Below are 13,892 nucleotides of genomic sequence, written 5' to 3'. Positions count from 1 at the left end.
TCTGTTATGTAGCACGATTTGGCTTGCGTCCGAATTATGTTTAGAGTATTACGCTACTATTATACGGAGAACGAATCTATACTATGTGACGTCCATGCAGTTACGCTAACTGTCAGATCAATCGCTTTTCTGTAGTTCAGTTAGCTAATGAACAGATAGCGAGTGTCAGGATATTGGATTAGGATAAACGGATATATCTAATACGCAACGCGAATACGCTTTGACAGAAGTTAAGATGGATGCCGTTGAACATGCTGACACAACGCAGCAAGATGCGACGCTAGAAGTTCAATCGCAGCCTGTGTTGGAATCTGAAGTACAGGTTGATGACATATCGCCGGCCAGTGAAGTTATGGGCGGTGAAGGTGAAAATACGCGTAGCCGGACGTCTAGCGTAAGCGAAATTTCAACGGGTGAAAACGATGTGATATTTTCGAACCAGGTGTCATCTGGTATCCAGCTTGAGCAGAAATCGGATATCAGCGAGTCATTTGACAACAATGATCGGCCAACGAGCGTACCAATCGATTCCGTCGACAAGGAAAGCGATTTCCGTGGCAACGATGGAAATTCGGTCGATTCAACCGGCGTCCACTTACCCGCTGCAAAGGTTGAGTCTTACGAGGACGAAAGCATCGATTCGGGCGACCGCACAAAAGACGAAGATGGTATAAATTACGAGATGTCGTTCGGAGAAGCTGAGACAATTGAAGCAGTCGATACTCTTCCACAGGACGATCAGTCGCAAGAATACGTCCGAACAGAGCAAACGATATACCCTACTGACTTAACCGTTGGAAAGGTTGAATCTGACGAGGACGAATGCATCGATTCGGGCGACCAAACAAAAGACGAAAATGGTTTGAATTTTGAGACGTCGGTCGATCCTGCTAACATAAATGAAGCAGACTCTACTATTCTACCGGGCCGTCTGTCCCAAGAATGCGTCCAAACAGAGCAAACAATAAACCCTACTGACTTAGAAACGCTGGGCGAAGCTGAAGAGTCGAGCGAAGCGAGGAACAATAGTGTTGACTCGGACACTGAATCTGCAAACGAGATACATGGCGGGAGTGGTGATATTCGGCGCGAATCGAGACGAAGTATTGATCCTGATGTTGCAGCAAATCTCGACATTGATTTCAAATATCTCACGGTGTCAGCGTCGATGTCGTCCGTGAACGAATCTGATCATGAGACGATATCTCAGCCTCCAGATGCAGCGCATCGTGTGTCGTTTGCCGACGCAAACCGGAAAAACGGTGGGACTGCTGGTGGTAATGACGAAGTCGATGCGATTGGCAGCGATGATAGACTATCATCCTCATCTTCCGGAGGTGAGTTGGATGGGAAGGACTCGCGAGGTAAAGCAACCGTCGAAAAAAGGTTGCGGTACTCCGAGAATTTGGAAACTCGGATAGATGTCGATGAATCTGAACCAAAGGAACTGGAAATTGAAGAGTGTGAGTAGAGTATTGGATTACTTTTAACATATTTCATCCTATTCTAAGAGTTTTAGTAGACTTTGATATACTTAACTCAGTACGCAAGGATATTTAGACGAGATATATCTTGACAAACGTCTCTTTTCTCTTTTATTATTCGGTAATTTCGCATCAACCTTTCTCGTCATGGCGAGGGTTCACGACGTTATTTGTCCAATGGATATTGATAGTTTTTACAATCTCATGAAACTAACCTCTGAAGTATGTTCGAAACGAAAATAAAAGATAACACCACAAACACACTATGCATTAGAGATGGCGTGAACGTGAGGTTCATGTTCGCGTTCTGTGTGTGAACCTAAGAAATTTAAAGGTTTATTTTCACATTCACAAACGAGCTTGGAAGGTTCTGCATTGTGAACCTTTTTATACATTACAATTTATGACGTCACTATGACATCTTTGGTTGAAATTCTTCACATTTCAACTTCGGACCATCTATGCATGGCGCTGGCAGCATAAAAATATCATCACTGAACAAGCATGCACATTGCCAATCTCCAAAATGTGACTTGCTTTGATACAAAAGTTTGCGCGGAATCTTCAGCTTTCCGTTTGTGAATATTTAGTGACTTTCTGCTGTGAGCTTGACTCACAATCACACAGCATCACGGACGAAATACACTGACCTTCATGTTGGTAGTCAGCGAATGATGGTTATTCAACCAATCAATGAAATTGATGTAAAGAACACATCATTGTAAAAAATCTAGCAGGCGCACGGGACCTATTTTGATTTAATACGTTTATCGTATCATAAAAAGCAAATCCATGTTATTGAAGTCTTGGCTACTGTATAACTTGTTAATGGTATATTATCGGTAGCAAGTGTAGAAACCCGTTTTACACTCTGCTCGATATCTCTGTAGCAATAGTCAGACGCCTAATACATCCAGAGGTGGTCAAAGTAGTCACGAAAGCTAGTCAAGTAGAAGTAGAAGTAGCGACGAAAGAAATCTACTCAAGTGCGAGTAGAAGTACTTCTTCCATAAGCAGAGGTGGTCAGTAACGAAGTACTTCTACTTTTTCGAAGTACTCAAGTAGTTTTCCTCTACTTGTGGTACTTACTCTGATTTTCGCTACTTCTACTTCTACTTCGCAATATCTTGTGATCTTCTTACTTACTTTTCGCTATTTTCAGTTTGTCAAGTAGAAGTAGTTCAATCTTCCAATCAGGAAGATAGCCTGAGGAATTTCGGGGCTGCTTTCACGGATTATGAACATTTAATTTTCATAAAAGTTTAGTAAAGCCCAGAATTTTCGTCGCGCTTCGTCGCGCCCAAATGAAATAATTCATCTCGGTATATATGGCTCATCATAACGTTTGAATCTGATGTTTCGCAATCTAGCATTTACTTGTCCTATCCTAATTTAGCATGTCCATGGCGTGTCCTAACCTGGAAAAGTGGACTCTGACTTTTTTTTGTTAGTTTTAGAGCTGTTTTAGCATACCACCTTTGAAACTTTCTGGACTGAAGGCATGAATTACATGTTCCGCTTTTATAAGTAGTATTTATGTTTCACTTTCAACTCCCAGTATCATGTACTTTGTGTTATAATTATTATCAGTTCTTTTGTCTGGTTAACATACATGTTGAAGTATAAAGCAAGTGTAGAAATGCCTTTAATTTCCGCAAATAAAGCTACACAATATGGCTTTTTTATGGTCCACCAAATTTTTTATTAACGTTTACTAATCGCGCACAGTGTTTACACCATATGCTATACAACTTCTCCGTATTGCTCTTCGACTAAACTACGGGCGTTATAATATGGGGGATGGCACCAATGTTCCCTCTAAGCTGCGCGCGTGCGCAAATGCGCAGTGCTGAAACGGTCTCTGCGCACAGAAAATCTACGCTGCGCACAAAAAATCAGAAATGATGTTTTTTTAAATAGTTGTTGCGCACTGTTGTCCAATGGACCACGCAGGCGCGCAGATTCGTGAAAATCAAGATGGAACATTGTCAGGGCCAAATAGTGTTATCACTGAAGTCTGAAATCGAGGTACAAGTTCGCCCCACAAAGGTAACTATTGCGCTCCGTGAAGAAATAAGAATTCACAATCACGTGCGCCTCACGGAAGATATTTTTTAGTATGGCCTCGTACGCGTGAGCGATACTCATATCATTTCAATAGGGCATTATTTTCTGGGAGTGGCGAAATAACATGGTTTAGCAAAGTTATAAATAATAATGGGCTAGCTCGAAGTTAATCTCCGAGAAACGCCGCGTGGCATGAACATTGCGTAAGATTTACTCAGGACCGTAACTTTCGCACCCAAACCGCCCAATTGGAGGGGCCGAGCTCGAAGGGTGTCCAAAATTATTTCAAGAATTAACATAAATCATGGTGTATTTTTTTGGAATTTTTCAGGAATTTTTTTCGCGCTACGCGCGTTTTATTATTGTAAGATATCTGATTATTGCAGGGGCGGGCAACTTCTCCAGTCGGCGGGCCGGATATAGTGAAATTATGTACTTGGCGGGCCGGATTGCTGAATTGATACATTATTCGATTATTTATCCACATATACAAGGTGTAAATCGCATTTAATGAATGTATTTAACGACAGCAATGTCACTTCAAAGCCATTTCTCGCCAATAATGACGAAGACAATGTGAATTTGAGAACATCATTGTCATACAGGCGCCGCCATGTCTGCTCTCTGATCAATCAACACACGCAGCAATCACTAATTAAGATTTCAAGGCGTTCGATAAGCTCAGTACCACAAATTTACCAAGATATCGATTCATTAGGGCTGAATAGGTGAAGTGATAGCGTCGTTGTTCAACTGTGTGGCCTATTTTATCTCGATATTGAATTCATGCGTACCGCGGCTGCTACGACCTTTGAAAAGTGGCGCGCGACCCGTTTTGAGTTAGCGACCCCTGGCATAAGCGGTGTCTTACAAAAGCCTAGAAGTGTTTCGTGCTACAAGTCGGGGGCTACAGAATCAAAAATAGGGAATATCGGCCTGATGTAAATGACCATTGTAGTCGACAAACACCATGATCACCAAAAACGATATTAGGGTTATGAGCAATGTTCCCTCTAAGCTGCGCACGTGCGCAAATGCGCAGTGCTGAAACGGTCTCTTCGCACAGAAAATCTACGCTGCGCACAAAAAATCTGAAGTGATGACTTTTTTTTAGTCGTTGCGCACTGTTCTCCAAGGTACCGCGCAAGCGCGCTGACCCTTGAAAAATTAGAGGGAACATTGTCAAGGGCAGATAGTGTTCTCACTGAAGTCTGAAACCGAGGTACAATTGCGCACTGTGAAGAAATGATAATTTGCAATGACGTGGGCCTCACGAAGAAAATGTTTCTTTTAGTATGGTCTCGTACGCGTCAGCGATAATAATATCATTTCAATAGCGCAGTCTTTCTCTGGGAATGGCGAAATAACATGGTTTAACTAAGTTATAAATAACAATTGAGGTTATTCTGCGGGAAACTAACGAATAGTATTCTCCGCGTTGCATGAACATTGCATAAGATTTACTGTACAATTACATGCCGTGAATTTTCGAAGTCAGCATTTCCATCAGGCAAATCTAATCAGGTGTGATGAGATAGGATAATATGCAGAATATGCAAGTACAAGCACCAATATTGTTGAAAATATCAATACCCTTACAAACGTTGATCGGGATATGCTTAATTGCGCAACGTTGAATCAGCTTCGGAGCAGCATCAATTTTGATTTTATTCGATTCGTTTTTAACGGGAATGTTCTGTCGATAAGGTCATACACTATTATTGTTCTTGCTTCAGTCAGACTTGAATATTCGTATCATTATAAATTACTATATGTCTTGATAGTAATGAGTGCATTGCGGAAGACGTCACATCAGTGTTTTAACACGGTAGGCCTACATCCATCGCATGTATTGATTTGAAGTGCGTTCTCGTGCCAGTCGGGTGTGTACTGTGTATGCCTACTAGTAATCTATATGTACCATGTACGTACACGGATTTATTGTGACGTCCCATATGGTCGTACAAAATTACGATTCGCCGTCTACTTGCGGTTACAAGCGTCCATTTGTGTCGCTACAAGTGTTTTGACTAGCTCAGAGGTCTCAAACACGCGGCCCGCCAGATTATTATGTGCGGCCCGTGAAGACATTTTAGAATTTCAAGTATTTGACAATATCTAAGTGACAGACATATATCTTTTTTATGTTTAAAAGTTAAAATTCCTTCTCAAATTGCTCCGAGAGCCTGAAACTATTCATCAAACTTCACCATCACATCAATTGCAAACGCTACCATGCTGTAAAAGATTCACTATTTTGCCACATTTCCAATTCATGATGATAAATCCGGACCCTTAGATGATTCATGACTGAAATTTGTAAGTTATTGTGACTTGGACGCGAACTTGCATAGAATTACTCGGACTCCGGCAGACTCGATGACAAAATGAGAATGACTCAAGTTGACTCGGAAGGCCGTAACTTGGTCACAAATATATGGACGCAACAAACTATTCACGTGTCATGGGGAATAGTAATAGATCAGAAGGTAATAGCTTGGTACTCCGCTATCCAAGCAAGTCTTTATGGCAACAATTGGCAATTTGTTAGTTACATCGTGGGTCCCTATATCCATGTTATTAAGGCCACTTAAAGATACTGACTACTGAATACCGCAGTGGTACGCTCCAACGATGTGACGATGTTCGGCGTTCCGACATTTTTATTACTATGACACATTCAATAATATTTTTATATTGTTGTTTATATTCCCCAATATTCCACGGTATTTGACCAAGGACAATCATGAGATTAATAGCCCAGTTATCGGGAGTGTACCCCAATCCTGGATTGGGCTACGCTACACTGCTCAACCCTAAATGCTGTGATTATATCAGATCAATATCCAACATCAATCTGTTAAACTCAAAATATTCATAGTAGCTTCAAAATTATAACGCGATAGCTTTTAGGATGACATCATGCATTTGTCCATCCGCATGGTATCTATATCTTATAATTATTATCTATCAAGTACAACGGCAATCCTATTCAAATTGTTATAAATGTGATTATCTTTTTCGTGCCAGGTCCAAATTGTTCAAAAGTAAATCACATTTTTGCTATGTGTGTTTAATGTCAGTCTGATAGGTCGGTTGCTTTTGAATAGGACAATTTCATCCAGTCGAATATGGCCTACTTGGAAAGACATAGAATACGCCTATTGATGCTGTGGCCCGCGGCGTCGTCAAAAACTGGAAAATTGGCCCGCGAGCACATTTGAGTTTGAGACCTCTGGACTAGGTGCTTGCCTGTGGCCAACGTTGAGTGAAAACTCGCTAATTCTGGTTGTCACTGTTTATACTGATCGCTTTTAATGATGACATCCCGTCAAGAAGCCAAATTAACATTGAAGTGCGAGCCGTTTAACATGGACTGGTTGTCGGAGCATGTGAAAACGGAAGACATAAGTAGGTACGCCCGAAGACCTTTAATTACTATTTAGGGGTCCTATACCTTTTCCAACACACCTGACTCGATGAGCTCAACCGGTAAATCTAATTACGTGAGCAGAGACAGCATAAAAATTGATAGCAATATACCTACTCAATCATAAATTACAGAGATTTTTCGCGCTTCGCGCGTTCAGGCGACACACCCACCAAACAGAGTTACAATGTAGATGATAAGCAGCCGCAAAAAAATGCATAGCCCGAGGGGGGTCTGGGGGGCGAAGCCCCCCATAAGTCCGATTAATCACCCTATGGTTGCGCACTGTTGTCCAAGGGCCTGCGCAGTGAGTTGGCGTGCTTTCGCAGACTCGCGAAAAATTAGAGGGAACATTGGATGGCACCATACCATGCTATTTCTAAAACGTGCTGTTCGAGAAAACTGAGGATTAGTATCGCATTTCCATATCAATACTATCATTTTCATCCCATGATACTATCGAAAATTGGATACCTGCTGGTATGCATCAATATGAATCAGGCTCGTCACCTTTCGCATAGCTCAATTTGCACCTTTTTACAATACATGTGAACGAATTAGGATCGTTTTCATAACTACTTACTTACTTGAGTACTTTTAAAGTCAGTCAATTCTACTTCTACTTCCAGCAGTTTTAGGTTGCTTATGGAGAAAGTACTTCTACTCGTACTTGAGTAGATTTTTTCGTCGCTACTTCTACTTCTACTTGAGTAGCTTTCTTGACTACTTTGACCACCTCTGTCCATAAGCACCCTAAAACTATTTGAAGTAGAAGTATAATTGACTGACTTTGAATCTACTCAAGTAAGTAGTTGTGAAAACGATCGTAGTTCGTTCGCATGGATTGTCAAAAGCTGCAAATTGAGCTATGCGAAAGGTGCAGAGCTTGTTTCATATTGATGTATACCAGAAGGCATCCAATTTTCGACAGCAGAAGCATACGTCCACATCATGGGATGACAATGACAGTATTGATATGGAAATGCGATACTAATCCTCTTTTTACTCGAACAGCACGATTTAGAAAATATCATGGTATGGCACCCTCCCCCTTATTATAAGGCCAGTAGTTTAGTCGACGAGCAATACGGAGAAGTTGTATCGGATACGGTGTAAATGCAAACACTTTGCGCGATTAGTGAACGTCAATAAAGAATATAGTAGATCGTAAAAAATGCCATAGTGTGTAGCTGTATTTCCGGAAATTAGACGCATTACTGCGCTTTCTTTTATACTTCAGCATGCATGTTCTCCAGGCAAAAGAACTGATACTAATTAGAACTCAAAGTATGATACTGGGAATTTAAATATAAATATAAATAGGCTACTACTTCTAAAAGCGGAGTCCACTTTTCCAGATTAAGACACGCCATGGACAGCTAGATTACGATATGATAAGTAAATGCTAAATTGTGAAGCATCAGTTTCAAACGTCATGATGAGCCATATATACTGTGATGAATTATTTCATATAGGCGACAATGCGGAGTTAACGGAACCACGCAACCCGATACCTAAATTATATTCACCGATACTTTCGTAAAATCATATTGGTCACTCGCGCGAAGCGCGACGAAAATTTTGGGCTTTACTAATCTTTCATGAATATTAAATGTTGATACTCCGTGAAAACAGCCCCGAAATTTCTCAGGCTGTCTTCCTGATTGGAGGATTAAACTACTGCTACTTGACGAACTAAAAATAGCGAAAAGTAAGTAAGCAGATCACAAAATATTACGAAGTAGAAGTTAAAGTAGCGGGAAATTATATATACTTGAGTAAGTACCCAAGTAGCGGAAAACTACTTGAGTACTTCAAAAAAGTAGAAGTACTTTGTTACTGACCACCTCTGTACATTGTCCGGTCTGACCAAGACCGTCAAGGCGTAAGCATATATTCCCTTGTAAGTCCTCGTCGAAATTGTTGACAAAGAGACAGAAGATATTGTATTTATAATATCATTTCATTGCTCCAGTTGATACATTTGATGACGTCTGAAACGTCAGCATGCACTTCAGTATTGTGGCATAATGCGGCCTGAGTCGTTTAGTATTAGGCCCACTATTATTTTATCGGAAGGTATAGTATACTCTGTACGAAACCTCGCGAAGCATAAATAAATTTTTTGAAATTTTTCAATTGAACAAATCTGCTCTAAATTAATTTTACTTTTTGATGATCTGTCAAATAATGTTATGTTTAAGCTTATAATTGCTCATTGCATCTCATATCCCCGTCAGTGGCGAGATAGCGCAGTGGTATAATCCGCGGCTGCAACACCAATGGGTGCGGGTTCGAGTCCGACCGAGGTCGACTTTCCGAATTCCGATACTAAAGTGTTGGAGGTTTACCTAGGCTCCTCCTCGCCACCTCATCCGCGTCAGCGGTGTCTTACAAAAGCCTAGGTGCTATAAGTCGGCAGTTACGGAAAATAAGAAGGATATCGGCGTGGTGCAAATGACCATAGTAATCGACAAACACCATGAATACCCCAAAAACACAAACACACACATCTCGTATCCCCTAATTTGGTGTTGCGTACTCCCAAGGGGTCCATTCTCATATAGTTTTAGTAATTTAGAAATGGCATGAAACCATTTCAAAATTATCAAATTATGCACAATTGCACATGTATCAAGCAACACTAAAACTGAAAATATTTTATGACCTGGTTGGTTCGAAATTGTAAAATTTCAGATACGCTAACTCAACTTGACTCGAGTATCTTTGAAAATGCGCGTGACTTGACTTGAAAATGTTTGAAATTACATGACTTGGCCCGAGTCGAAAAGCCTTGTAGCCGGATGGTATACTGACTTGATTCCCAACACATCCTCATATACTTCCATTATTCAAGCTGAGGCCGCTGTTTTCAAAGACACTTTTGTCGCACCTCAACTCCAGGCGTTCAGATAATGAGGGAAACATGTTTGTCTTACCATACATCCATGATGTACCCAACTGCCCATTGAGGGTACTCAGCAGCGGATTGCTGGTGGAAATAACAACAACAACCGTCACGGTTTCGACGGCCTATTTACGTTACAGCAATCATTGGAATCATCGACCCGTTAGTCACATACGTTTGTCTTCAATTACTGTTCTTAGAGAAGATCATGTTGATTTTATATTATTGAACTGCTTTTCTTACAGTGTCCAGGAGTGAGCTCGAGGATCGTCTCAGAAAGACCATGAAGAAAAGAAATCAATGGATCTTCGTTTCACTCTGCCTTCTCATTATTACTTGGATACTTGCATGCACGACTGCTGTATTTGTATATAACTTCAGGTCTCTAAAGTATGCATGTGGCGATCCGGATTTATAGCAGATCTGTTCCTAATCACTCGCTGCTCAGTGCCAACTACAAATTAGTCTAGCTGTGCCAAAATCGACGTTTTGTTAGCAATTTTCTATTTCCATTTCGTTGAATTGGTATCTGATGTCATATCATTGTTTCTATTCAGCTACTTCAATAATTTCAGTTTATCATTTTATTGGGGTAATAGCTGTTGGATACGAACCACATTTTGACATCATTACTTCCTCTTCCTTTCGGGTGCAGCTGTTGGTGGAGGGCACTTAACAGTTCAAGGTTGGTAGGCTGCTGGATCATTGGCGATTTTGACAGGATGTAATAGACAAAAAGAAAATGTCTGTGTGAAAGTGTTTGCTGTATGGTTTAGTTAGAAGGGCCGTAAATTTGGCAAAGTAATAGCCACATATCACTACTTATCAACTTCTATTATTATTGAAAAAAATTCATTTAAAGAAATCTCCCGTTAAAATAGTCCCCTTTTTGTTGGTTTGCAAAATAATTTCGGGTTTCAGAGAGCTTATCGGTGTAGTTCCACGATACAACTCGTACTCTGTGATTCGGTGCTTTGTATCCCCCAGGGGTCCCGCGATATGTAAGTTATTCGGTCGCGCCTACCGTGTGTGTGTATGTATATTGTCAACACAGCGTATAGTCTTAATGAAAAAGAATCCTCTCAGCATTCGGGGATGGAAGAGAAAAACCGTGCAGACTTGATAGCATGACCTAAAGTTTCTATCGCATGTAGGCCTACATCGTCAAAGCATCTCGAATATGCAGACGAAAATAAATCTGATCTCTCTTCCTCTCCGTGATCCCAAGAAAATAGACGAACGACTGCCATGGAGGACGCGAGCTCGTGGCTGGGAACCCCTTCTCAAACAGGCAAAAATAACCTGGAAGAGATCTGATCTGATAAAACGTTACCGACGGGTTACCCCGCCAGACGATTTCATCCGGCCCGCGAAGCAATTCTGAGTTAATTGAAAAATGTCTGTCATATCCAGGACATTGCCGACAAATGTTGAGATCTTATAGTAAGAAATATTTTCCTCATGGCAGCAAATATCAAGATCATATATAGGCCACATTATGATCATCTACACCGGTTTTATATAGTCACAGTCAGGAACAAATTGGAGACACTGACATCCAATTCCGGGACGCTGAGTTCGGATTTTCATGGTAATATGAACCAAAAAGTAGTTAGTCGCTGAAGCGAAAAAGCCAAAGCGAAACTGTTATATGCAGGTCGCATGGATAACATAATAGTAACAAAAAAGTACAATTAAAATACATTTGGTCGCATCACTGGGTCACTTTTGACTAAAAAGTTCCAAGATAGACATAGAAACCCTAATCGCGATTTAATAATAAAGGACCAATTCTAATGTCCGTATTTATAGTTGGTTGGTTGATTTAAAGGTTTGACTCCGGCCCACGACCCAGGGCTGTGGAGTCGGTAAATTTTACCACCGACTCCGGCTCCGACTCCGACTCCACACATTTTCAATATACCGACTCCGACTCCGACTCCGACTCCTGAGTCTTTAAACGTACCGACTCCGACTCCGACTCCGACTCCTGGGTCTTTAAACGTACCGACTCCGACTCCCGACTCCGACTCCGACTCCAGCATTATTACCAATTTACCTCGAAAATTATATGCCACATTGTCGGTTGAATGACTATCATACAACCATTAAACATATGCAAACATATGGTTAACTGTGGCATGCTGAATTGTTTCATTGTTGCACAGCTCGAATTATCCACCATGCAATTAACATGAAATAAAGATTTGCTAAATATCCTTCCTTATTCAAGTTTTTATAACATGGACTCTCTAATATCCTGAAATGTATGAATCATTCAAATATGGCAGATATCCAATCCTGTATAATAAAAATGTAGATAAAAAATCCAAGTGAAGCTCTGGTGTATGACTTAGCAACTAATAAAGAAATTGAACTTACTAATTTTGTCATTACACACTATCTTGATTACAAGCACAAACACTCTTACTACTAGTAATAGACATTGTTCATAAATGGAATTTAGTTAAGTAGTCAAAGACCATAGCGTATGTCTAGTCTACACGTACTTAATCAAGTATTCAAGGATTGGGACTTGCAGTCTTTCTTAATCATTTGTTCGACCCAAACAGCTAAGCTACACTACAAATATTTTTAATTTTGTCAAATGGGAAGCATCATTTGGTCATATTTACATATTTTGACAATTTTACAAAACCAGCCGATGCATTTTCTCTGTCACAGTATCATGGTATAATTCCAAAAATTGCATCAATTTTGACTGCATCGCGAAAACGCATCTTGCGATTTTCTTTCCCTCTGCAACTGAGTTGTAATTTGCAAGTAATGTCTTTTATCTATATCAGGGGTGGGCAAATTTTTCGGCGAAAGGGACACCTGAGATTTACGAACCATTGCGCGGGCAACGGGAATGTTGATAACCTTTTTTTAGTCGTCGATAGGAGCGAACCGAATTATGAAACATTGCAAACAAGACTTATATTACTACGCTCTAAAATTGATAACATTAATTCATCCAACTGTGCAGTGCGCAATCAGGCCCTGGTCGCGCAAAGCGCGAAATTTTTTTTGCAAGATAACGACTGAATTAGGCTATAGCTATATCAATGAATACGTCGCTAACATACATTAGGGGTCGCATCTGTATACCACTGGGCTCATTTGGCAAGGACAGGATTATTCGACGTTTGCACATAGCAAAATCGCCGGTATCAGTGAACATGCCTCTATCATTTTGTGCAAATGTTTTGTCGACGATCTCGCTGCCAGTGCACAAGCGAAGCCGTGTCTCCTAATTGCGAATATAGTTAGACTCAATTCTGTGAAGAATATGTATGTATAATTTTCAAAAGGGGGCTCAAATACTGAATGCAAGAAATCTAGTGAAAATGAATCATGCGAAGTACCGACAAAAATTTCAAGTCAAATAAATCTGCTATGAAATATTATACTTCATGGTCATATACGAAGATCTGGGATAAATGTGGCTGACCCCTGGATACGTCAATGCCTCAGAACTGTTGTTTTAGTCATCATCAAATTCGGTCATGCTAATCAGATTTTGGTTGGCCTTGCAATTGTACCTGATGTCATAAATAATTTCGAGAATTACCTCGCAGGCCACACCCTAACCTTCTCGTGTGCCAAATTTGGCCTGCGTGCCACGGGCTGGCCGCAGCTGATCTGTATGGTTAATAATAACAGTGATTGGTGGTACATAAAAATTATATTGAAAATTATTTGAAAGCAAATGTTTTCATGATAGAGAAGTTGGAGTCGGAGTCGGAGTCGAAATCATAGTCACTCTCACAAACTCCGACTCCGACTCCAGTCAGTATTTTCCCACCGACTCCGACTCCGACTCCGACTCCAGCTATTACAGTTTTCAAGACTCCGACTCCGACTCCGACTCCATCAAGCGAAAATTACCCCGACTCCGACTCCGACTCCACCGACTCCGACTCCGACTCCGACTCCACAGCCCTGCCACGACGCCAGTTAAGTTTGACCCCCCTGCTTTATAGTCTCTATAACATCTTAT

General features: G+C 40.8%; 1 protein-coding gene across 1 annotated transcript; it reads left to right on the top strand.

The window, feature by feature from the left end:
- Nucleotides 1–87: 87 nt before the first annotated feature.
- LOC145449692 (uncharacterized) lies at nucleotides 88–10,645 on the top strand. Its single transcript, XM_080328105.1, has 2 exons — nucleotides 88–1,463; nucleotides 10,135–10,645. Exons 1-2 carry the CDS (start codon nucleotides 236–238, stop codon nucleotides 10,305–10,307), a joined length of 1,401 nt encoding a protein of 466 aa, XP_080184231.1. The 5' UTR covers nucleotides 88–235; the 3' UTR covers nucleotides 10,308–10,645.
- The last annotated feature ends 3,247 nt before the right edge of the window (nucleotides 10,646–13,892 follow it).

Source organism: Botryllus schlosseri, chromosome 11 (assembly GCF_051294905.1).
Source record: "Botryllus schlosseri isolate E-star chromosome 11, Bs_hap1, whole genome shotgun sequence".
NCBI lineage: Eukaryota > Metazoa > Chordata > Ascidiacea > Stolidobranchia > Styelidae > Botryllus > Botryllus schlosseri.
This window is presented reverse-complemented; position numbering and strand designations above follow the sequence as displayed.